Genomic DNA, 23,844 nt, shown 5'->3' with positions numbered 1-23,844 from the left:
TTTGCATCCAAAGGTGTGCTGTCCTTTCAAGGCCGTATCTAGCTTTGAGTCTAGGTTTTCATAAGAGGAGAAAGGGAGCTCAGAAGGATCACATTTGGCCACATTCTTTATCTCACTGTGTATAAGATATTAAGCCAGGCACCAGACCACTCTGAAATTTCCCAGATTATTTGAAAACTACCAGGATACCAAAAAATTTCCTTGTTTCCAACATCTGTATTCATCTTGGACTCCTGGACTCTTATTAGGAGTTGAGCTAAACAGAACCGGCCAAATGATGATCCTGATTACAGTCAGCTGGTAGCTTCAAGTTCAACTGACATTTCCTATCATTTCAGATTCAAGTCCGAGGATCACATTATTTCATTATTCTCATGGGTTGACTTTTGATTTCTCTCAAAGCATAATCCTTAACTGAGAGACATTTCTTGAGCGGTTGTTTATCCATATCACCTGGTACAGAGGATGCTGGTAGATATTTTTTGGCATCACCAAGGTAACCACATCCTTTTATTCCCACACTTAATATTCAGCTAAGTTAGACAGATGGGAGATGACATTTCTAACCTTATGTCATTATTTTCCATCCCTATGAAATAAAATTTTATTTTGCTTCATGCAGAGATTGGATTAATCCCTAGATCAGTATGGATATATGCAATTCACATTGTCTGAGGAACAAGAATATACAACTGGGTAGTTTTCTAGGTGCTGTCTGAGATTCTCTTGCTTAGTAATGTTTCTGTGAATGAGGCAACAGGTTCCATTATTTTCACAAAAGAGTGCGTTGGAGACAAGGTAATCTGATTGCCAGTATTATTCATCCATTCCCTTCTTGAACAACCATTTACTGTAGGCCTAACATATTCAAGGGGCTGGGGGAGAAGCAGCTGGTAACATGTGTGAAACAGTGTATAAAACATGGCTCTGTCCCTAGGTGGCTGATTTTACAATCCCAAGAAGCATGTGAGGAGAGTCGCAGCAGGGGTGTAAAGTGGGAAAGGGGTCAGGAGGGAGACCTGACCCCAGGCTGGGTGAGCGAGGTTTATGGAAAGAGGGAGCACTTGGCCAGAAGTAGACCCCTTCTTTTATCTGCCAAGGAGCAAGGGTGTTAAAAAAGTTGCACAACTATGCACCTATGTGACTGACATAAACATGAAAGGTTATCACGTTACAAAAGAGAGGAAATGTGAATATCAGCATTTTTTCAAGAAAGATCTTGGAAAAACATTGCCCTGTAGAGGAAGATTTAATTGTTTTTATGACACCCTAAAACCAATTTCAGATAGTAACAGACTAATGATTTGTTAACAAGACTGCTCTGGTTGCCTGCCATTTCCTTCCCAAGTGCTTTCCAAAAATTGCCCAGGGGGAGTATGTGTGAGCTATTTTAGTGGCTGACTGTGCTCTATTTAAAAAGAACCTCTCAAAATTCAGGTGTGAATTAAAAGATATCACTTTCCAATTCTTTAACCAAGTGCCTTGATGTTATGTTATGTTTGGGGTTGCACGAAATCAGCAAGTAAAAAAATTTTTTTTCAGATGCTCTATTTCTTATAATATATACTTAAAACTATTTCTTATAATATATACTTAAAACTATTCTCAGCTATGAGACCAACATGGTGAAGTTTTGAAAGTTAATCCCATGCAGAAGTGAAATACTGTCACAGCAGAAATATGGCTCAGTATTCAGAATGTTTTCTTGTCTTCAGATCAATGTCCAAAAGAAGGCTCACTAAACCTCTCTATATATTTAAAAATAGAAACACCAGCTCTTCTTAAGAATAGCTTTTTATTCTTATGTAGAATTGATGATGACAATATTAATATTAGCCCTTACTATGAGCACTAAGTGCGAGACACTGTGGAAAGTATTTTACATAGGTTAATTTAATGTCCTCAGTAACTATTATCCCCATTTTATAGAAGAAAAACTGAGGTAGAGAGGTTAAGAAATCTTCCCAAGACCACACAGCAAGTACTCGAGCCAGGATGGGGGCCGTCTACCCAGCTGCACTGAAGGGGGTCTCCTCCTTCTGTACCCTGATGAAACATCCTTCCTGAGATACAGCTGCCATCAAACAAAGTCTGTTCTTTGAGACAGTGGAGCTGATACCACTCATCCATGGCTATAAGCATTGTACAGTAGTGTGGCATATTTTAAAATAATTATGTATTCCATCCAAGACTATGGCTCTACTGATATTGAAACATAATCAAGGACATAATCTAATATTAACTATTCCATTTGAGGCTAACATGACTGAGAATGTTACATTCTGAATAATATTTTTAAATCAGATATATAAGATAAATAGTAATTAGCTTTCTTTTTTTTTTTTTATCCTCACCCGAGGACATTTTTCTATTTTTTGTTCAGATAGAGCAGGAGGGAGAGAGAGGAAGAGAGAGAGAGAGAGAAACATCGATGTGAAGGGACACATCGAGTGGCTGCCACCCGCACGACCAACCAGGGCCGGGGACAAACTGCAGCTGAGGTACGCGCCCTTAGCGGGAACCGAACCCGGGTGTCTCTGGACCGCAGGCCGACGCTCCAACCGCTGAGCCAAACCGGCCAGGGCGTAATTAGCTTTCTTATTTCTAAGTTTTCTGTGCTTTGTCTCTTTGAGCAGGTGATAGGAAGTAACATATTTTAGGGAAGTCTGAAGAAATATTTATGTCAACTATAGAGAAATTAGAGCATCTTGCCTGGTGACACGAAAATCCTCTGCGAGCTCGAGTTAGCTATTTAAAGTCCAGCAAGTATCTTGGAACAAGAGATAGAAACAGTGTGTTGGGTTGAGTGATTAAAATACTGACTGAGCACTGACAAGCAAATTTTAAAGAAATTAAGAATGAAAACTGTAAATGTATATTAATGAACTCAAATTCTTAGAACAGGAATAGAAGTGAAGAGTAGAATATACAAAATAATATGGGCCCAGCCAGTGTGGCTCAGTGCTTGAGGGTCGACCCATGCACTATGAAGTCGCTGATTCGGTTCCTGGTCAGGGCACATGCCCAGGTTGTGGGCTCAGTTCCCAGTGGAGGCATGCAGGAGTCGGCCAACTGATGTTCTTTCTCATCGATGTCTCTCTCTCTCTCTCTCTCTCTCTCTCTCTCTCTCCCTCTCCCTCTCCCTCTCCCTCTCCCTCTCCCTTCCTCTCTAAAAATCAATAAAGAAAAAAAATGTTTTTCAAGGTAATATGGGAGATACAAGATAATTCTTCTAATAAATAACAAATTTTTCTCTCTTTCTTTTTTTGGCTCCCTTAAGAAACTGGAGCCCTTCTTGCTATCTTCCCGGCAATATCCACCCAGGACACTACTTATTGCCAAAAGATAAAATTTTGAAGTCATCTGAAGCCATCAAGGAATTCCAGTGCCAAAATCACGGTCGGTTTCCAACCGCCTTCAACATGCAGGGTATCTGGTCTCAAGATACAAACATGAAGCTCCTGTTGCTATATTTACTGAAAACACTTTCTAGTTTTAAGTCAGTTCTGGGCCTTTTGATAAATTTACCGTCGTGTGTCACAAAAATGCAGTATACTTTAAGAGCCCCAAATAAATCAGAGCCTTTTCATTTCACAGCTCCTTGGGTGAAATCTTGACAACCATGAAGTACTATAAAAAGAGAGTCCTTTCTTCCTCCCTAAAGGTGTGAGACAGAGAAGCTTAGATAATCTCTGGTTTGGTGGAAAGTAAAACCAGTACTGACAATAATTTTCTTTGTCTTCTCAAATTTTTACATTGTGGGACGTTTAAAAACTAATTTCAGGAAAGAATGCAAAATCTTTTGACATCCTGATATTAGATTAAGTTGTGAAAATAGCTCTAATGTCAGACATGTCATGGTTCTGGAGTCTTCTCTCAACACACACCTGTTTTACAGCAAACAGTGAAATAACGAGGTATTAAATATTCTTTGATATGTGTCATCACTAGCAGTTATTGATTTTTAAAAGACTATTACAGGAAATATATACCTAAGTTTATATTTCTTCAGAAAAAAAATGACCCAGGGGTTTAATCATAAGATTTCAAAGGTTTTAATTAGATTATAGCCAACACAATAACTCTCACAGAGGGTGTATATTTTTGTTTTGTTTTGAAAGGAGGGGTAGGAAAGAAATCTATCCCTGTAGCTTTCGATTTACATTCACTTATTAAACGTTTCAAGCTTAAGAAATTAAATAGGAACGAATTCCAATGTTCTGAGCAGGACAGATGCATTCTAATTTAGAAGGCTACTTGGGTGTGAAGGATAAAGAGTATTAAGGGCCTTAAGAAAATCAACATAAACATGACACGGAAGCAAACTGGCACAGTTTGACAAGTATTAGAACACTAGCTCACAAAATGAGTATACTGTGATTAAGACAAACACAACAAATATAGCCTTTATCCAAAATTCACAGAGACAACCCTGTAGAATACCCATGTTAAATATTCCACACATCTAAGGATATTGCAGGCCTCAGGTTGCCAGAGAACCGACAGGAAAGTCAGCACATGACCTGGGCCTCACAAAGCTTTGCGTGCATGCACACACTCTGCAATGGGGAGACAGAGACACCGATCACCATCAATATTGTCCTTACTTGCAGACGCACAAGTATCCTGCATGTTCCGATTCTGACTGGCACCTGGAGCGGCTCTACATGCCAGTCATCCCAATGTACTCAGGGATGTAAACACCTTATAATTAGAAAATGTGAAGGTGTGAAGGATATTAGACAAATTTAAAACACATCCAAAGATTAATTTTTAAAGGCATTGAAGAAATAATTAATTGCAAATTCCAATAAGAGGATGTACCTGCTCCTTCACAGAAGCTAGAATAGTGGTGGCTGTGGTCTCGGGTTCCATGCCTGGGCCAGTGGAGGCAGCTTCCTGGCGGGTCTGTGGCTGCCCCTCCTCCACCAATGAGGCCTGCTCAGGAGCTGGCATTCCTCCTGCAATCAAGCAGGCAAAGGGTTAACACTTTCTCAAGGGCTCCTCCTTAGGAACAGGCAGGGGCTGAGGATTTGCTGATGGCTTCTAGGAAGGATCACAATGATCACAACTCCCTGCAGCTATTTGATTTTTAAAAGGCAACATCTAGGGCCAAAAATACAGCTAGTACTACCAAATACTAAAAAAATAAATTTAAAAGTAATAATAATAAATACTGAGAAAATATTTAAACATCACAGTCCAAAAATGACATGAAAAGGGTCGGGGGGAAGGGCTCTGAAATTAAAAATATACAAAAGACAATCAAGTTGTTAGAAGCTTGTTAAACTGATGAATTTTGTAATCAGACAACCAGTAAGCAAATATGATTATCTTATCATAGAACAAATAATGGTAAACACTCAATATTGCTATAAGGGCCAGTTTTCAGAAAATATACACACAAGAAGACATCGACAGATGTGCAGATGCTAAACCACAGAAGAGGTTTATGTAATAGAAGAAAAGGTTATACAACTTAAGGAAGGCTTAAAAATAAACAAAAGTCTGCTGTATTTAAAAGAAATGCAAGGCATTAGTAACTAACAATGAAGATATCTTTGACTGACTATTACAGCTAGCTGGGTTTCCTTGGAGCAATCTGGTCCCGCAGTGACAAAGCTGTGAGAATGGCATGGATGACAGGAGCCCTTCCTCAGGCCACAGCTCAGGACAGCAGAGTGGGCTCCTGCAGAAGCCGGTGCCTCTCCCAGGACAACACACACACAGCGGGATGTCCCTGCCAGACTTACTGACCTGATACGGACTTTTTACCAGTTTGAGAGAGATTAGGAAAAGATACCCACCTAAAATGTCATACATATTTTAATAATTTGTTTACATGTCAGTCTCTGAGAGCATAGTCAGCTATGCTCATAGTCTATCTGTCAGCTGAGAGCATAGTCTATCTATCACACCACGAAACTAGCCTGGCACACATAATAGGTGCCCAATTAATGTTTGCCAAATAAATGTGAATATGAATGAGGGACCACCATTTTCTCTATGTCTCATTCCAGGCATTAGACAAATCTAAGCAAGTGCTATGATGCTCATGAGTTCTTATTTGTTCAAGGTGTTACTCTTTATACTCAACCACTGATATCTGAGACCATAAATACTATTCTTAGACATTCTCATACTAAAAATTACTCTAATGTTGTATTTCAATTTCGTATCAACCTCCATAATGTTAAATTCTGTAGTACAATCTGGGGATGTTTTCCTCCCATTCCCTCAAATTTCAGTATCCACCTGCCATTTCCCCCAAAGTCATAACATATATATATATGTATGTATGTAAAAAGGCCCAGCTGGTGTGGATCAGTGGATTGAGCATTGTCCCATGCACCAAGAAGTCGCTGGTTCAATTCCCAGCCAAGGCACATTACTGGGTTTCGGGCTCCATCCCCAGCAAGGGCTGTGCAGGAGGTAGCCAATTGATGTTTCTTTCTCATGGATGTATCTATCTCCCTCTCCCTTTTTCTCTCTCTAAAATCAATAAAACATATTTAAAAGGGGGCGGGGTGCATACCACCTGAGCCTCCAGCTTATTTCTCACTCTCCTGACTTCCACAACAGTGGAGATGGTTCCAGGCTCCAGGATTCTGTGAGTGGTTGCTTTATTCTTATCATATTAATGGGCAGAAATAAGCAATGGGTCTGATAAGTTTCTGCATTTCCTCCTTCGTGAAGACTCCTCAAGCCTGCCCTAGCAGGTGAATTCTCCATTTTCTCCTTCCAGGTGCCCAAGGCTCAGGGGACACAAAGCTGCAAGGACAGTATCCTTAAGTGTGAGTTGGAGGAGAAGCTTTGGACTTGAAGCAAGCGGGACAAAACCTAGGTGACCTTGGACAGGTCTGCACCTCCCTGAGCCCCACTGGCCTTACTGATTTTTTAAATAACACAATGGAATGACTCTATGGCAATCTACTTTTTTGTATGTAAAATATACTTAAAATATTATCAACTGAATAAAATAACCATTTCTGCATTTGCCGAGTACTCATTAAAGATATAAGATCTATGAAGGGAAAATGCCACACATAGAGATACTAGATTAGCATTTAAGACATTTAAAGATATGAAAGTATTCTATGCCATTGAAAAATTATACACTTTAAAATAAGCAGATGGTTGCGAAGAACAAAAATGTTACTATGCAACAGTGAGATAAATAATGCCAAGAATCAAAAATTTTAAATGTCAAGAGTATAATACCATGAAATAACCAATATGTTAGAAAAAGAGAAGCAAAAATTCAGTGAACAAAGAGGACTTGGAAAAGGAGATGTAGAAACGTCACTGGGAAAGTACTTATTAATTTTTTTTTTTTTTTTTTACCACAAATAGGAGGAGCCTTACTGTTTAAAGAAAGATACAGACTTCTATTATTGCAATTATGTTCCATTACTCTGAGTGTACCATACTTAATTGCACAATGCATATTATAGTGACTTTGTCCAGAATCGATTAAATTGGATGAGCATTTTCTGGGTACCTCTCTGACTATGTGCTCGGCAGGGTGATAAGGGGACACAGGCATAAGGCAGGTTCACTGATCATTAGTGACTCAGCATCTAGCTGAGGCAGCAAAAAATGAATGAGATCAAGCCAAAGTACAGCGTGACACAAGTGATGGGATAACAGCACTAAAGCTGATGGACAGAGGTTGCAGAGAGTTTATACATTTGTAAAAGAAAACACTACTCAGCAGCAGAGGAAATTTTCACAGGCAGGGATTTTTTTCCTTTTTAAATCCTCACCCAAAAATATTTTTCCATTTATCATCAGACAGAGAGGGAGGGAGGGAGGGAGGGAGGGGGAGAGTGAGGGAGGGGGAGAGAGACATCAATTTGAGAGAGACACATCAATTGATTGTCTCCCACACAACCCCAACCAGGACCAAGGACTAAACTGCAACTGAGGTACGTGCCTTTGACCGGAATCAAACCCTTGACTCTATGGTCCATGGGCTGACACTCTAACCACTAAGCTAATCCAGCCAGGTTAGGGATAATGTTTTTATTCTCTGATTCCTCAAAGACTAGGAGACATTACTGATAATCGCTAACACCCATGAGAGGAGGAATGATGACCACAGTACCCATGTATGAATGAGAGTGAGACAATTCTCTATTCCTCATCTCTGGACCAGGTCCCAAAATACCACAACCAATACTGGGCAGAGGACGGATACCACAATAATGACAAGTTATAAAACCTATTAATGTTGTCTGCCCATTTTCTTTTAGTTCTCATTAACAATTTAAAGAGTTCCAGGACCCAAGCAGAGACTAGTCACAGGATTATATAACTTCTTCCCACAAGCAAAGGAAAAAAAACAAAGAAACTGCGAACAATTAGGTCTCATGCTTCCCTCAGTGACCTCAACTCACCTGACTTGAATGATCACATTCTAGGGACTCAAGAAAACTTGCATATAGATTGCTGGACCATTTGGGGGCTCTCTGGAGAATCACCGAGATTGGAAGAGATGCCAGAAATCTGGAAGCAGGAAAATGCCATTTCTGTTTTTGGAAAGCAGAAAGTAGACTCTGTTCACGTTACAAACTAGGGAGCTAGACACAGATCTTAGGTGAGATTCTTAAAAGGATTTTATCCAAGAGATGAGTTGTAAGAACTAAAAAGGGGCACACCAAAGAAAAGTCATGTTGCGCTGGTCTAATTTCTGTCTTTGGCAGTGTAACCACGGAAATGAAGTGTGTCTAGACTCCGGTGAGGCATATATGTTAGAAAGCAACCTGACATGACAAGCAGCGTAGAAATGGGGCTGGCACAGGGCAACTGCTGATTCTCACGATCTGTAAATAGCTGAATGAAACACATTACCCGGCAGAGACTTCTAATGTAATACCAGGGAGTTCTAATATTGACCCAGCTAACCAAAAACTACACCCATAATGTAAATAATAATATACAGGTATGCTCAAATTCTTCAGTAAGATTAGGAATACTGAATTTATCAGATGATAATATTGAAATATGAATAACACTGCTAAACGGCAGTAATGAGCTGCCTCTGTAAGATAAAAATAGGAATAAATGTCCAGTCCTTGTATTTAGGTTGGCCCAGCAGGACACTGGGGAAAAGATTGAGGTTCAAGAGAGAATGCATGAACCACGAATGAGACAAGGCTGCCCCCCAGCCAAAGTGATCTCATGCTGTATTGGTATTAGTATTTAACATAATAGAAAGAGGGGGACACATGAGCACACACCTCTCCTTCAGGCTCCTGGGACATACCCACTTTCAGTTATGGGTGGCACATCAACAGGAATGGACACAAGTATATCCATTCACAAGAGGATGAGCAGGACAGTGAACGGATTCAGGCATTACTTGCAGACACAGGAATGGAGATGAAATGAACGACAGCTCCAGTTCCTTAGGAGCTCAAGCCTTGGCAGGGGACACAGAAAGTCAAGTGAATAGACCCAAAAGAGAAATTCTGACCTGGAAAAAAAAAAGGACTATGTGGACAAGCAGATATCTACAAGCCTCTGAAGGGCTGCCATAGGCAAACAAGGTTAGACTTTTTAGGCTTATGATCCTCAGAGCTAGACCAAAATTAATGATTTTGTAACAAAATTGTATTACCCTGTATTACTGCTTCTCTTTATACATGGAATCAAATTTGGCTAATAATTATATTACTTTTAATCAAAATTAAAGTCTGGAGCCATGAGGGCAAGCTTAGGAAGGCCTTTCTTCTTGGAGCAAACACTCAAATGTCCAAAATTTCAATGTCTAGATTGAATGTCTAGATTGGCCTCTAGAAGTGGTGTATTTCCCATCACCAGAGGTTGCTGACCACAGCTCAGATGATCCGGAGAGCAGGAAGGGTATGGGCAGGGTCCTGCACTGGGTATGAAGGAACAGAAACTTCGCGTTCTCTGGGTCTTGAGGCTAGCACTAAGGTAAGACCATGCCTACATTCGGAATTAATGTGAAGGCCCCTGGGGGTTTTCAGAGCAGCTGTCTACAACATCACACCTCTCTGTAAAAAGGCCACCGAAGGCCAGGAAGCTGTGCTTTCCCTGAGGGCATGATGAACACTGGAAGTCTTGGTGCCGTGTGTCTATTTGGCTGTAGCAAGAAAACTCAGAGATGAGCTTGTGACCAACTCTGACATGTATTCTCATTTTAGTCCAGTCATTACTGATTAAATTTCCTTTTTGCTCAGGTCTAATTTTATCATTCAGTTGAACTACATTCTTTGACCCTAATAAAAACACTTTTAGAAAGGCTGTTTTCACTATTATCTTTATTGAAAACAAAGCAGCTTTATGTGAAACTGTTAGTATAATTGTGTATGTGTATCTCAATCTTATAATAAACTATCATTGATTAACAGAATTATTTTCTGCTCAAGACTGCAGGCCATATACATTCCAGTGTGACTACTGAATCTCGAGGCTATGGATATAATGTATGGCTATCAATGTAATATAGTATATGGGCACAACCTATAACACTCAGTACCTTTTACCACAGATGATACTAACCCACAAAAGTCACTTCTGAGCTAAATCTCTGCAATAGAGCACAACGAATTTTCCTCTACTCATTTCTACTCTCCTTACTGGTAAATTTAGTCCAAGTATACATTGTTTTGATTTATCCAGAAAAATAAATTGGTATCCACATATTCCTTCTTTACACTTTGGCACTAGTAATCTAGAGTATAACACACATCTCATCATTTCATTTTGAATGCTCAAAAAATGTTACGATGGTTAATGACTATTTGAAAATTGATAAAATGATGATGTGTAAGAAAATATTAAGAAAAATAATAAAGGACAGAAAATAAGCATGAATATTTTAATTTGAATCAAAGTAAGATATTAGTAATATAGAATAATAAGTTTGTTAAGGTTGGGGGTAAAAATGTAGTGATTTAAGAATCAAACTTAAGCAACCAACAACTTAAAATAGACTGCTATGTACATAGATTGTTATACATGAATCTCAAAGCCTATAATAGATACACAAAGAAATTAAGGGAAAGGGCTCCAAAAAATAGCACTAAATCAAGTCAACAAATCACAAGGGAAGAGAGCAAGAGAAAAAAAACAGAGAAGACCTACGAAAACAACCAGAAAACAATGAACAAGATAGCAATAGGTATATACTTAACAATAATTACTTTAAATATCAGTGGACTAAATACTCCAATCAAAAGACACAGAGTGGCTGAATAAGTAAAACAAGACCTATACCCATGCTGCCTACAAGAGACTCACTTCAGATCTAAAGACACACACAGACCAAATGTAAAGGGATGAAAGGTATTTCATGCAAATGGAAACAACAACAAAAAGCTGGGGTAGCAATACGATTGCTACCTCAAAGGCTGTAATAAGATACAAGGAAGGGAATTTCATAATAATAAAGAAATCAATACAGTAATAAGAAATAACACTTGTAAACATCTACTGCACCCAACATATGAATATCTAAATATATAAAGCATATAGTAACAGATATGAAAAGAGAGACTGTCTATATAACAGTAATAGTAGGAAACTTCAACACTCCACTAACAACAATGAATAGATCATCCAGACAGAAAATCAACACGGAAACACTGGCCTTAAGTGACACATTAGACCAGATGGATAAAATATTCTATCCAAAAACAACAGAATAAGATTCTGCTTCAGGTGCAAATGGAAAAGTCTCCATGATATGATATGATATGATATGATATGATATGAACATGTCAGGCCACAAAACAAGTCTCAAACTTAAGAAAACCGACATAATAATAGGCATACTAGAAGAAGAAGAGAGGGAGAATGGAATGGAGAACCTATTCAAACAAACAGGTGATGAGAACTTCCCAAACCTATGGGAAAATCCATATTCTCAAATACAGGAAGCAAACAGAACACATAATTACAGCCGCCCCTCACCACTTCGCGCCTCGACTTTTGAGGCTTCACTCTTATCGCGGTTTTTTCAAGTGTATTCATTAAAAAGTTGATCAAGACAGTGAAAATGATACAGCGTGTGCTTGGTTGTCTGAGTCAATTATACACCCCTGTCTTATAATTACAATGAAAATCACTGTACCTATGGACTGTAGGCCTATGTATTCGAGCAGAGTCTGGAGCTGATTAACCGCGATAAACGAGGGATGACTGTACCTCAATTCCAAGAGGCCTTCCCCAAGGTTCTCTGTATTAAAACTGTCAAAAATGAAAGACAAAGAAAAACTTCTCAAGGCAGCCAGGGAAAAGAAGAAAGGAACCTATAAGGGAAAATCCCATTAGGTTATCATCAGACTTCTCAGCAAAAGCTCTACAAGCCCGAAGTGAGTGGAACCAAATATTCAAACTACTGAAAGAGAGAAATTACCTGCCCAAAATAATATACTCAATGAAGTTATATTTTAGATATGAAGGACTTTTCCAGACATATGGAAGCTGAAGGAATTTATTACAGAAGACCTCCATTGCAGGAAACGTATCATTTTCAAAAGTTAAAATTAAAAAATTATCTAATTGAGTCTATATTTGATATGTAATACAGAAAAATTGAGAGCAATTAAAGAATTAGAAATAATATTTATATAATATGAGGAAAGCAGACTGTCATTGCATTTTAAATCTAATTTGCTATAAGAAATATACAGTTTTAAATTTTTCAGATCTATGCAAATCAAAACTACAGATACAATGAGATACAAATTCACACCTGTTAGAATGGCTATCAACAAGAAAGGTAATAACAAATGTTGGAGAGGTTGTGGTGGGAAAGGAACCCTCATTCACTGCTGGTGGGAATATAAACTGGTACAGCCACTATGGAAAACAGTATGGTAGTTCCTCAAAAATTAAGAATAGAGTTACCATGTAACCCAGCAACCCCTCTGCTGGGTATCTACATGAAAAACTCGAAAATTGCCCTGGCCGGTTTGGCTCAGTGGTTAGAGCATCAGCCTGCGGTCGGGAGAGACCCGGGTTCGGTTCCCGCTAAGGGCATGTACCTCGGTTGCAGTTTGTCCCCGGCCCTGGTTGGTTGTGCGGGTGGCAGCCACTCGATGTGTCCCTTTCATGTCGATGTTTCTCTCTCTCTCTTCCTCTATCTCCCTCCCACTCTATCTGTAGAAAAAATGGAAAAATGTCCTCGGGTGAGGATAAAAAAAGAAAAGAAAAACTCGAAAACATTTATTCACAAAGATATATGCACCTCTATGTTCATTGCAGCATTTTCACGGGTGGCCAAGACATGGAAACAACCAAAGTATCCTTTGATAGAGGATTGGATACAGATGTTGTACATATATACTATGCAATATTATCCAGCCATAAGAAAAGACGAAAAAACGGTTGTTTGCAACAACATGGACAGACCTTGAGAATATTATGCTAAATGATATAAATTAGACAAAGAAAGACAATTCCATTATTTCACTTACATGTGGAATCTAAAAAACAAAACAAACAAAAACAGACTCACAGAGATGAAACTGATGGGGGTGTGTGTGAAAAGGTGAAGGGGATTAAAAGATACAAACTTCCAGTTATAAAATAAGTCACTGGGATGTAAAGTACAGCATAGGGAATACAGTCAATAATATAGAAATAAGTTTGAATGATGACAGATGGTTACTAGAGTTATCATGGAGATCACTTGATAAGGTATGTAAATGTCAAATCATTATGCTATATACCTGATACTAATATTTTGTATATCACCTATACTTTAAAAAAAGTTTAAGTAAGCACTAGATGAACAAAATATTGTAACAGTAAGAGCAGAAAAAAATTGAGTATGTTATGTAGGAAAGATAAGTTTCTTCATTTAAAATGAAACTGGAACAAATGTTACAGAAAAAAAGAATGAAGTACTGGGAAATAAGAAACATGTCTCAAAAGTTAAACTCCATCAGGACCATATGGAACATATTCTAGAATTCTAAAAGAAGTACTAGATAAACTTCTCACTGTTATACTTTTAAAATATCTAGGAAACAAGTAGCATTACCAAAATCTGCAACTGTTTAGGAAGCTTAGAGTCAGTTACTTACATCCTAATCTTTTAATCAGGCAGTTCATCCAAACATCAGAATTTCTTGGCAACAATTTGTTCAGGAGGGAGCTATATGACAAACAGCATGGTGATTCTAGAGAATAAACTATGCAGGGCAGTTAAGTATTTTGGCTTATGGATTTATTTTTCCAGTCAAAAGATCAATGCAAGATACCCTGATGTAAAAACAAACAAAATATGTGAATAAGCCTTTTGGAAAAGAAGAAATCTAGATGACCAATAAATAAGGTGCTCAACCTTACTAGTAATTAGAAAATTGCAAATTCATACTACACTGAGATATTAATATACAACCACTGGAATGGCAAAACACTTATCAATTGAACTACTTCTGGTTATAAAACTACACAGTACAATTTTATGACTCATAAATGTTTTGACAGAATTCATTTCAATAATAAGGGGCTTACATTACAAAAGAGAACGCTCTCAACCCCATATACCATTCAATTAAATTTTCTGAAAATAAACCCCTGGTTAATACATAAGAGGGTCAGCACTGCTCACCCCTGCGGCAGCAGTTCTCATTGTATTCTATGTGAAGGATGCTCCCTGGAGTTATGTGAAGTGTTATGGTGATATGGTCTCTGAACAATTGGTATGGTCTGGAAAACTGTTAATAAAAGTTAAAATTCTGTTTTGGATAAATACAGATTTCACTTTGATATTTTCAACTTTTCCAAAAAAAAAAAATCTTACTTCTTTTGGACAGCAAAGAAAGAAAAATGGAAGTCTCTTTTTGGAAAGTACTATAGATTCACCTTTTTTCTTAGAATTTGGGATCTTTTGAACATATCAATAAGGGAAAAGGAGAAGCCTGGAATGTCAAAGGATGTAAAAAAGATAGGATGGAGATAATAGTGTAAGAATATAATTAAAACTTTGAGGCGAGATAACTGGATCAAGCGACAAGAGAAATATACTTGTCCACCCTTTTTTAATTCACAGTGTCATAAAATAAAAGAAAGGCATTTTATCTTCTGTAGGATAAAAAATTAGTCTATAAATTTTTTAAGCCCTGGCCGGTTTGGCTCAGCGGGCTGAGTGTCAACCTGCGGACCAGAGAGTCCCGGGTTTGGTTCCCACTAAGGGCACATATCTTGGTTGCAGTTTGTCCCCAGCACCAGTTGGGGTCGTGTGGGTGGCAACCAGTCGATGTGTCTCTCTCACATCAATGTTTCTCTTTCTCTCTTCCTCCCTCTCTCCCGCTCTATCTGAAGATAAATGCAAAAATGTCCTTGGGTGAGGATAAATACACACACACACAAGAAAATTTTTAAAAATGTCATCAATGTAGCAAAAAGTCAGAAAAGTAATAACTACAGACTATGACAAAATAACGTAAGGAAACCATAACACAAAAGAGAAAAGGACCTAGTTTAGAGGTTGCAGCAGTTGGTGAGAAATGCTCAGAGTTGGTGAATAGCAGACTGTAGGCTCTTAGGTCTAGGTCAAGATCAGATGCTGAAGGGTAGAGAGACAGTGCAGCTTGATGGTCAGCCCCTGTCCTGCACATGCTTAAACAGTTGCCACAGGCAAAGGAGTGATCCAGACAGAACAAGGTCTCAGACGCTACTGCTGTCCTTAAGAGAAGAAATTCCCTAAACAGAACAAGTGGAATAGGCAGAACTAATATCCTTTGTGTTTAAATTAGAAGCTGTATGCATGAAAGAAAAATAGTCAGAGACCTTGAAATAAGTTATAGGATTAAAGCAAAAATCTCAAGGGAATGAATACATTTTAAAAGAGTATTTCAGAAGAGTAATCTAAATGATTCTCTCAGAGACTAAAAAAAGAAAAAGAAAAAGATAAACCATTTGAAGACTACTGACTAGATCCAGAAGTTATGCATAAGTACTCTTTACTAAGAGTACTAAAAGAGAGAAAAAAGGAGAATACTAAAAGAAATAAATGAAAATTTCTGAGAGCCAAAAACTAATAATTTAAAAGGGCCAATAAGTGAAGAAAATGAATGAAGCAGATAAACTGCATGTAAACTCAATCCATGGAAATTTCTTGGTTCCAAGGATAAAGACAAGATTGTACAGTCGTCCCTCGCCACTTCGCACTTCGACTTTCGCGGTTTCACTCTATCACGGTTTTTTCAAATACTGTAATATACAACTGTACATAAAGAATCCTACTTCGTGAAAATTCATTTATCGCGGTAGAGTTTAGAACTGATGGACCGTGATAAACGAGGGCCGACGCAACGGTCACCGCGGAGGAGAAACAAACTGCCTACACAGGAATGAGACTCAATTCGGCCTCAGACCTGTTATCAACTACAGCAGACAGAGCAGTAAACAGCTTCCGGTACTGACCAAAACTTTGATTCAAACATGAAGTTAAAATAAAGGTCTTTTAAGACATGCCAGGACTCAAAGTGTGTGGCTTCAACAATCTTTTCAAGGAAGTTCTGCAACCAAATAGCAAATATGATAGAGGGAGGGTTAAGGCACAAGAAGCAGTGAGTGCTAAGCAATTAATTCGGGAAACTGAAGATTAAGTCTAAACTCCACATAATATCCACGTGAGAGGAGTGAGGAGCTGAAGAAAATAAGACTGGACTAATGATAGCACTAACGTTTCTATTTGATTTAGCGCAAAGAAATACATACAGAGTACCTCCGGGTCCCTGTGCTCCTCCTGTCCTCTCAGGAAGAGGCAGAGTCCACTGCCCACCCTTGAATGTGAGCCTCTCGAGACTCACAGAATGTGGCAGATGTGATCCTGTGCAACATCTGAGGCTAACTCTTAAAATGCCTTGCAGCTTTGTCTTCTGGAACCTTGAGATCACTATGCTATTCTACAAAAGAGCTCAGGATTAAAAAATGCCATGAAGACAGAGGCCCAGGGACCCAGCCACTCCAGCCAAGACCTCAGAACATGTAAGAAAGGCCATCTTAGAAAGTGACCTGACCAACTGCTCACTGTAGCCACCTGAACAGCCAGGCAAGAGCAGCAGAAGCACCTCCTTGCATCCTAAAAGTATGAGAAATTTAAAAACCACTGAGCCACTTACATTTAGGATGACTTGTTACAAGATGAGTAAGTCATACTAACTAATACCATAAAGACAGGAAATGAGATAAAGAAAAAAATAACATATTATTTTAAAGTATCTTTTTAAAAAAAGTAAGTTTTACTTGCTGAATTGCTTTATAAAATATAATCTGTTCACTGCATTATTGATCTTCCACTTATGTACTATACTATATAAAGTTGGTGCTATTGAAAGTATAAAAATGAATAAGACCCTGATATCTAATCCAATTTACAGTCTAAAAGGGGAGACAAGACAAATGAACAAACTACAATAAAATGCAGCTTGAGATAAACAAGGCACTAAAAGCTCAAATACAGAAAGCAGGTGCTCACAGAGGGTTTCAATGTACACGTATAAAAGGGGACAGGTGCAGCAGAAGGACCCAGGTGGGGAAAAGCCCGCCTGTAATGCATTAATGAATTTTACTAAGCTTTTATATTTAAAAATTTGCTCTAGGTTCAATAGATTTCTCAAAAACCTCCCTAGACTGTTGTTTTATATCATTTGCAATTAAGGATATGGTAAGCCATATCAAACCCCAAGCTGTTTAAATAAAAGATTTGTTTTCATCGTTACTTTTTTATATCAAATGCAGTGTTAACAAAGATTAAAGACTAATAAAATCACCAGCACAGCACCTATGGGGATTTAGAAATATGGTAATTTATAAGTGAATTACTAGAGGCAATAAAAATAAAGTAAAATTGTTTAATAAAGGCTTCTGGCATTTAAAAATATTAATAAGGGTGTATTAAAATCATGAGGTATACAATTTAGTAACAACCTGCTATCTTATGCAGCGGTTGTCTTTTTCATTCATGATATTGATTTTTCTTTTTACATGAATTAGCTAAATGAATTTTCAGTGTCTTGTGTTTTATATAGGGCTGTCTAGCTGAAAATAACCTAGAAGTTCTGTATTAAACTTTTTAGAATTTCTAAATTCACTTGTAATTTGAAAGGTGAAATTTAAAGTTCTCCAAGTTATGCTCCATGGACTACTTCCAGCATGTCAAAAACAAGGTTCTATGGTGCGTCTGGGAAATACTGCAGAGCATGCTTCCTCTGAAATCCCTCAAAGCCTTGTCACTTCCAGTGTGATCTGCAAACCAGTTACATGGGCAGCACTTCAGAGCTTGTAAGATATGCAGAAGCCCAGGCCACACCAACCTACCAAGAATCGTCCAGTGAGTAAGATCCTGAAGATCCTCAGTGCCTCGTACACACCTCCAAGCTTGAGAGGCAGTGGTGTAGAGCACTTTAAAGACTTTAAGATATCTTAAAGTGAACTTGTTTAACCTCATCTAACTCAGTATCTCACTTATTTGACCTCCACTCTTTTTGAGGATCAACTATTAACATTCTGAGGAACATACTTTAGGAAGTTCCACAATTTAGTAATCATTATTATTAATGAGCAAAAGTAGCTTAAAAAATTTGGCTCTCTCCAGCTTTTCCAATGTCAGCCTATTAAAAAAAATTAAGTACCTTAAAGAAAATGATACAGAAAAAATTAAGCTTTTTTCAACAAAATTCTTGCCAACAAAATTAAGCACAAAATTATGCTTTGGATGTAAGCTAGGTACCAATTTCGTGGAAAATCTAGTTTCTAAACAAAGGAATAAATGATTTTCCAGAAAAAGAAATCAGTTTGCTCCAGGCCACGTGCAAATTGTAATTATATTTTTCATGCTTGTCTCATGAACATTCATTGGAAATACACTAGGTGTATGGTACATACTGGTACTTTGGTTGGGGAGATCAATTCCCCATCTGGGGCTTATTTATATAAGAATTTACCTAAAAGATGTCCAGTTTAGGAAAGATGTTAATCTGTAAGGGGTGCTTTACTGAGAGCACAGGTAAAAGAGGAAAGTTCACAGTTCTGAATTGGAGCATCATCAAAACCATTGATGTCATACCTGTTAAAGTCACTTTTAACAATGCTGATTTAAGCAATGATGCATCCAAAGATTTCAAATTTCTTAAGTAGCTCTTTAGGGTAAAAGAGAAAATTCTAGATTTAAAAAGGCATTAAAACATAAAGTAGGTAGATTAACCGCTGTAAAACAATCCTTTCTTTCTGCCCATCTCTTCGGCAAGCTAGAGACAGAGAAATGATGCTGCTCTTTCAGTCTCCTTTATTCAGTTTAGATTCTGTATGGTTAATACTATATTTTGTTTTAAAAAAGACAGACACATTTTCACACTGCACATCTCCAAAAAGCTTTCTGAAGACAGCACAAGAAAAAAATATCAACCTTATAAAGCCTCTAGAATTTTCTTGATGACAGATGGAGCATACAGCGAACTATAATGTAATTTCCTCTTCTGTATATACTGAAGATTTCCTGCACTGTTCTGTATTCCCCAACCGTACACTTTAGGCTCAGGAGGAGAAGGGACAATTTTCATCTGGATCACCACTGTATTTTCAGCACCAATAAAAGTGACAGAAACGAAGTAGGTGTTCATTAGTTTGTTCAGTGAAAGAATGAAACAAACTGAGGGAAGAATGACAACAAATCTGTGTTGCCTTTGAAATAATACTTATATGCCAAGTAATGTGAGGTTTCAGAACCATAAAGATGCTGAAGGAGCTCACAGTCTAGCAAAAAAGGAATAAAAATGGTGTGAAAACTGCACCAATAAAGAGGCATAAAACATACCGCAGTAGGAAAGTTGTCAGAGAAGAGGAGTTACCACAAAGACAGAGAGGTACAGAATATGACAATGTGTTGCATTTAGAGACATGGGGTAGGGAGAAGGAGGAGAAAAAGAGGAGAAACCTTTGGAAATAAGAAGATGAAGGAACCATGAGGACAGAAAAAGAAATGGGCTGCCTAATATGATGGTGAAAGTTGAGGCAAAGAATTCAAATGAGTCAGGTACCACTTGCCTCTGCAATGGTGGTAAAAAGGCCTGGAGTTAGATAACACGGATAAGGAGGAGCAGAAGAGAGTAAAAGCCAGAAAGTGTCAACTTAGAATAGCAGTAAAATATATGAAAGGCCTAGAAAGCAACTGTGGGGGAAAAAACAACTTCACTGAAGAAGACTTTAAAAAGAACACGTCCTGCTAAACCTGTAAGAGAAAACAATTCTTCTATCCTTCACATGCCAAGTCCCTGGGGATGCATACAATGTGACTATAACCCTAGGAAACCTTGTCCATCATTTCCAGGTGGTCTGTTAAAAGGGACTACAAAGAAGTTCTGAAATTAACTAAGAGTCATTAAATGGATTTGCCTAAAGAACTTTATACGATTATCAAGGAAAAGACTGTAACATCCAGAGCAGAATCTAATGTGGTTGTGATCATTGTAATCACCATCAGAACTGGAGAAAGGAATAGTAAGTATGAAGCACAGGAAAAGAAAACCTAGTTTCTGGCCTTGTCTGAGGAAATAAAAACAGTGAGATCTTTTGCTTATAAGGCACAGAGACGGTCTTCAATTGAAACCTCTCGTGAAATTCTTTCTTTACCTTTGACAAGATTCTACGTTCAAGTTGATGTCAGAAGACAGAACTGTTTGACAAACAGACACTTTAGTAATTATGAATTAATAAGTTAGCACTCTGGTTTACATATCAGTCCTACTCTTAGAACAGCAAAGCTGAGGACAAGGCCAGGGCTGCAGTGCCTTCAAAGTTCCATGACGTGATTTGGGGGCGACCTTGTCTTCACCAATAGTTGTTCTCCCAAGATAATAATCTAGCTGAATGGTCACTCATACCAGTTCAGAAATTTAAAAAAGTTAACGAAAAACTCACACAAATGGAAGGGTAGTCCCCATGGTAACAGAGTCTACGAGTCACTCTGGAACCGGATGAGGGCTGTCTGGGAGGTCCGCGTGCCAACCATACACAACTCTCCACCACTGCCGTGTGCGCGCTGATGAGACCACATGAATGCTAATCAGACTTAGTTCTTTCAAAACTCACTCGCTTAAATCAGCTTTTGCAGAACTATGCCTTAATTCTGGGATATCATTTATGCATAATAATGTTTAAAATTTTTGCTTTCAAAAAACAGTGCATTTAATTATCTATAGTGCAAACAATCCTAAACCTTCAGTGTTCCATATGCTATCCAGAGAGCACCTAGACAATCACCTCTCTTCCGCTCATCTTTGAATAAAGCCTCCTTAAAATCACAGGGCCTTGTGTGTTTCGAGTCTGGTCACCCAAGGTACAGATGCACACAAATCCATATAGTGTAATAATATAGAACTGTCTTCAAATTTGTAATAAGCAACTAGAAAAACTTCTCTCCAAACAGGTGAATCCTAACATTAAAGAAAAATTAAGATATAATTTATACCATATCATTTCTATTGGCTTTAACACCACCCATTTTTGTGATTAAGTATGCTTTACTCAGGATTTTCTCAAACACCCAATGGGTCTGATTCAGAGCGGGTATCTGTTTTGACTAGCTTGCATTTACACATACTCCTATTTCACTTGTAAAATTTAACTGGCATTTCATAGTCAGTTGAAAGGTAAATACATGTGTTCTGTGTAAAAGCTTGCACAAAAATAAAATGGCAAAACAGAAATGTTTCCCTTTAAAAATGTCTTCCTAACTGGTCTTGGTGTGTCTCTTGTCTGTCTGTCTCTGGTATAAATGCAATTAGTCATTGCTTAACTGAGCAAATGTTATTCATCAGATGAACGGTACATGAAATTTTTCAAAGTTACAGCAAATTCTCCAAATTTACTAATTTCTTCCAAAGAGTAAAACATTTGTTTGTTTTGGAGTACTGCTAAGTTTTAGCACTGAAATAAAATTGTGTGTCTCAAATGAATCAAAAAGCATACTTTTGATCAACATAATAAAATTTGTATGGGAAATAAAGACCATCAACTTACAGGGTCTGTGATGGCTGGTTACACAGTAGAAACCTCTAACATGAGTTTTACAGACTCTGGATGTTCCCTCTCCCCTACACTTCTCTCGGGGTTCCGCCCTTAACCCTGTTGCTCACGGAGGTCTTCCCTGACCACTCTGTGGTCTTCTGGAACAACAGAAATTGAGCTGGACTTTGAAGGACGAAGAATGGTAGAGGAACAATGAAGATAGGTACAGAGCATAGATCACTAAAGCAATTAGAGGCGGCCCAGCAGGTGTGGCTCAGAGGACTGAGTGTCGTCCCATTAACTAAGAAGTCACTGGTTCAATTCCCAGTCAGGGCACATGCCCAGGTTATGGGTTTGATCCCCAGTAGGGAGTGTGCAGGAGGCAGCCAATTGATGTTTCTCACATCCATGTTTTCTTCTCTCTCCCTCTGTCTCTAAAAAGTCAGTAAAAACAATTTTTTTTTTTAAAGAAAGAAATTAGGGGCAAAAGTTATGTGGAAATTTGGTACCTCTCTGAATGTATTTGTCTCCAAACTGTGGCCATCCTTGCTAGAGGTAGCTTCCTCTCAACTAGCCCCCCATATGGTCCTATTTTCATGTCTGCAATGAGCTGTTTGAGGCTGGGGAAGTGGAATGGGCCCCTGCACCCACTCCTTCCTAGAGCTCCAGCCTGGCACTTCCTGCTGCCTCCTGTCACTCAAACTCCACAAGCAAGCATAAAGCCAGCTCACTGCCTCCCCACATCAATCCTCCTTCCTTACACACACACACACACACACACACACACACACACACTTTGTAAGTGCCTCGTCCTCAAGAAGGCACTCCTCAATGTGTTTTGAAATTGCCCCTTTTAAGGGGGATGATTCACTTCTCTAGTCCCAACTAATCTAGTTAAAGTCTCAACAATGCACAATGCTCATTTCACCCACTTTTATCTAATCCTTAAAATATTCTCTCACCTATCTGGACTGTAGTTACTTGAAACCAGAATCCCTGTCTTCTGTGTCTTATTTCCTTTGGTGTCTTGACACATGTGCTGGGCACTTCGTACAATGCCTGCTGACAGAACTGGTTCTGCTGCGAGGAGCTGAAAACAAGCTGGCACTCTACCACCGCGCTTACTGAAAAAATGTTTAATATATTAGATGGCTCATATTCAGAGAAGCACTGAGCAAACTCTTCCCTAAAGAAGTCTTTTGTTCAGGAGTTGGCACTAAAACTGTCAGAAAGTATCAGATTCCATTCTCAAGCTTTCTGGTTAGGTAACTTGTTTCTTTTCAGGTTAGTGTTTTGACTTTCTCTTTTCTTTAGAGATAGACGAAGGGAGACAGAGATAGAAACATCGATGTGAGAGAGAAACATCAATCGGCTGCCTCCTGCACACCCCCTATTGGGGATCGAGCCTGCAACCCAGGCATGTGCCCTGACCAGGAATCAAACGGGTACCTGTCTGTTCATGGGGTGACGCTCAATCCACTGAGTCACACCAGCCAGGCAGATTTTGACTTTCTTAGAAGGAAGAATTTAGGAAAATAACCCTAAGTCAAGGAAGCTACATTCCATTAGAAGATTAACACAATTTTTGCCATGATGTGGTCACACTGGTATTTTTAAATTCTCAGCTGCAGATCTAATGTATAACTAAAGTGGATTTTAATGAGACCCAATAAATCTGAAATATGATTACAATAATCTAGAAAGCTGTCATTAAAGTCTTGATTTTGTCTCAATATATTGAAATATCATCCAGTCAGATTGAATGGACAGAAAAATGAAAGGACTGGATTATTCCACATTTTAATAGTGTTTTTTTTTAATTATTGCAAATAAAAATATAGATTTCTG

The 23,844-nt window shown here is 38.4% G+C and overlaps 1 protein-coding gene across 8 annotated transcripts in view; it reads right to left on the bottom strand.

Moving 5' to 3' along the window:
* Positions 1-23,844, bottom strand: part of PKP4 (plakophilin 4) — a 235,467-nt gene that overhangs the window by 154,430 nt on the left and 57,193 nt on the right. For 7 of the 8 annotated variants that reach the window (XM_036253918.1, XM_036253923.1, XM_036253919.1 and 4 more), the window contains one exon: positions 4,825-4,961. In XM_036253918.1, the coding sequence (XP_036109811.1) occupies positions 4,825-4,956 (132 nt within the window). In that variant the 5' untranslated portion in view covers positions 4,957-4,961. Of the gene's footprint in view, positions 1-4,607; positions 4,676-4,824; positions 4,962-23,844 lie in introns of those variants that run through there. The other variant, XM_036253925.1, reaches the window with a different exon arrangement.

The sequence above is a fragment of the Molossus molossus genome, unplaced genomic scaffold (assembly GCF_014108415.1).
Source record: "Molossus molossus isolate mMolMol1 unplaced genomic scaffold, mMolMol1.p scaffold_m16_p_11, whole genome shotgun sequence".
In the NCBI taxonomy this organism is placed as follows: Eukaryota; Metazoa; Chordata; class Mammalia; order Chiroptera; family Molossidae; genus Molossus; species Molossus molossus.
The sequence above is the reverse complement of the archived record's forward strand: the minus strand, read 5'-3'. Positions and strand labels throughout refer to the sequence as shown.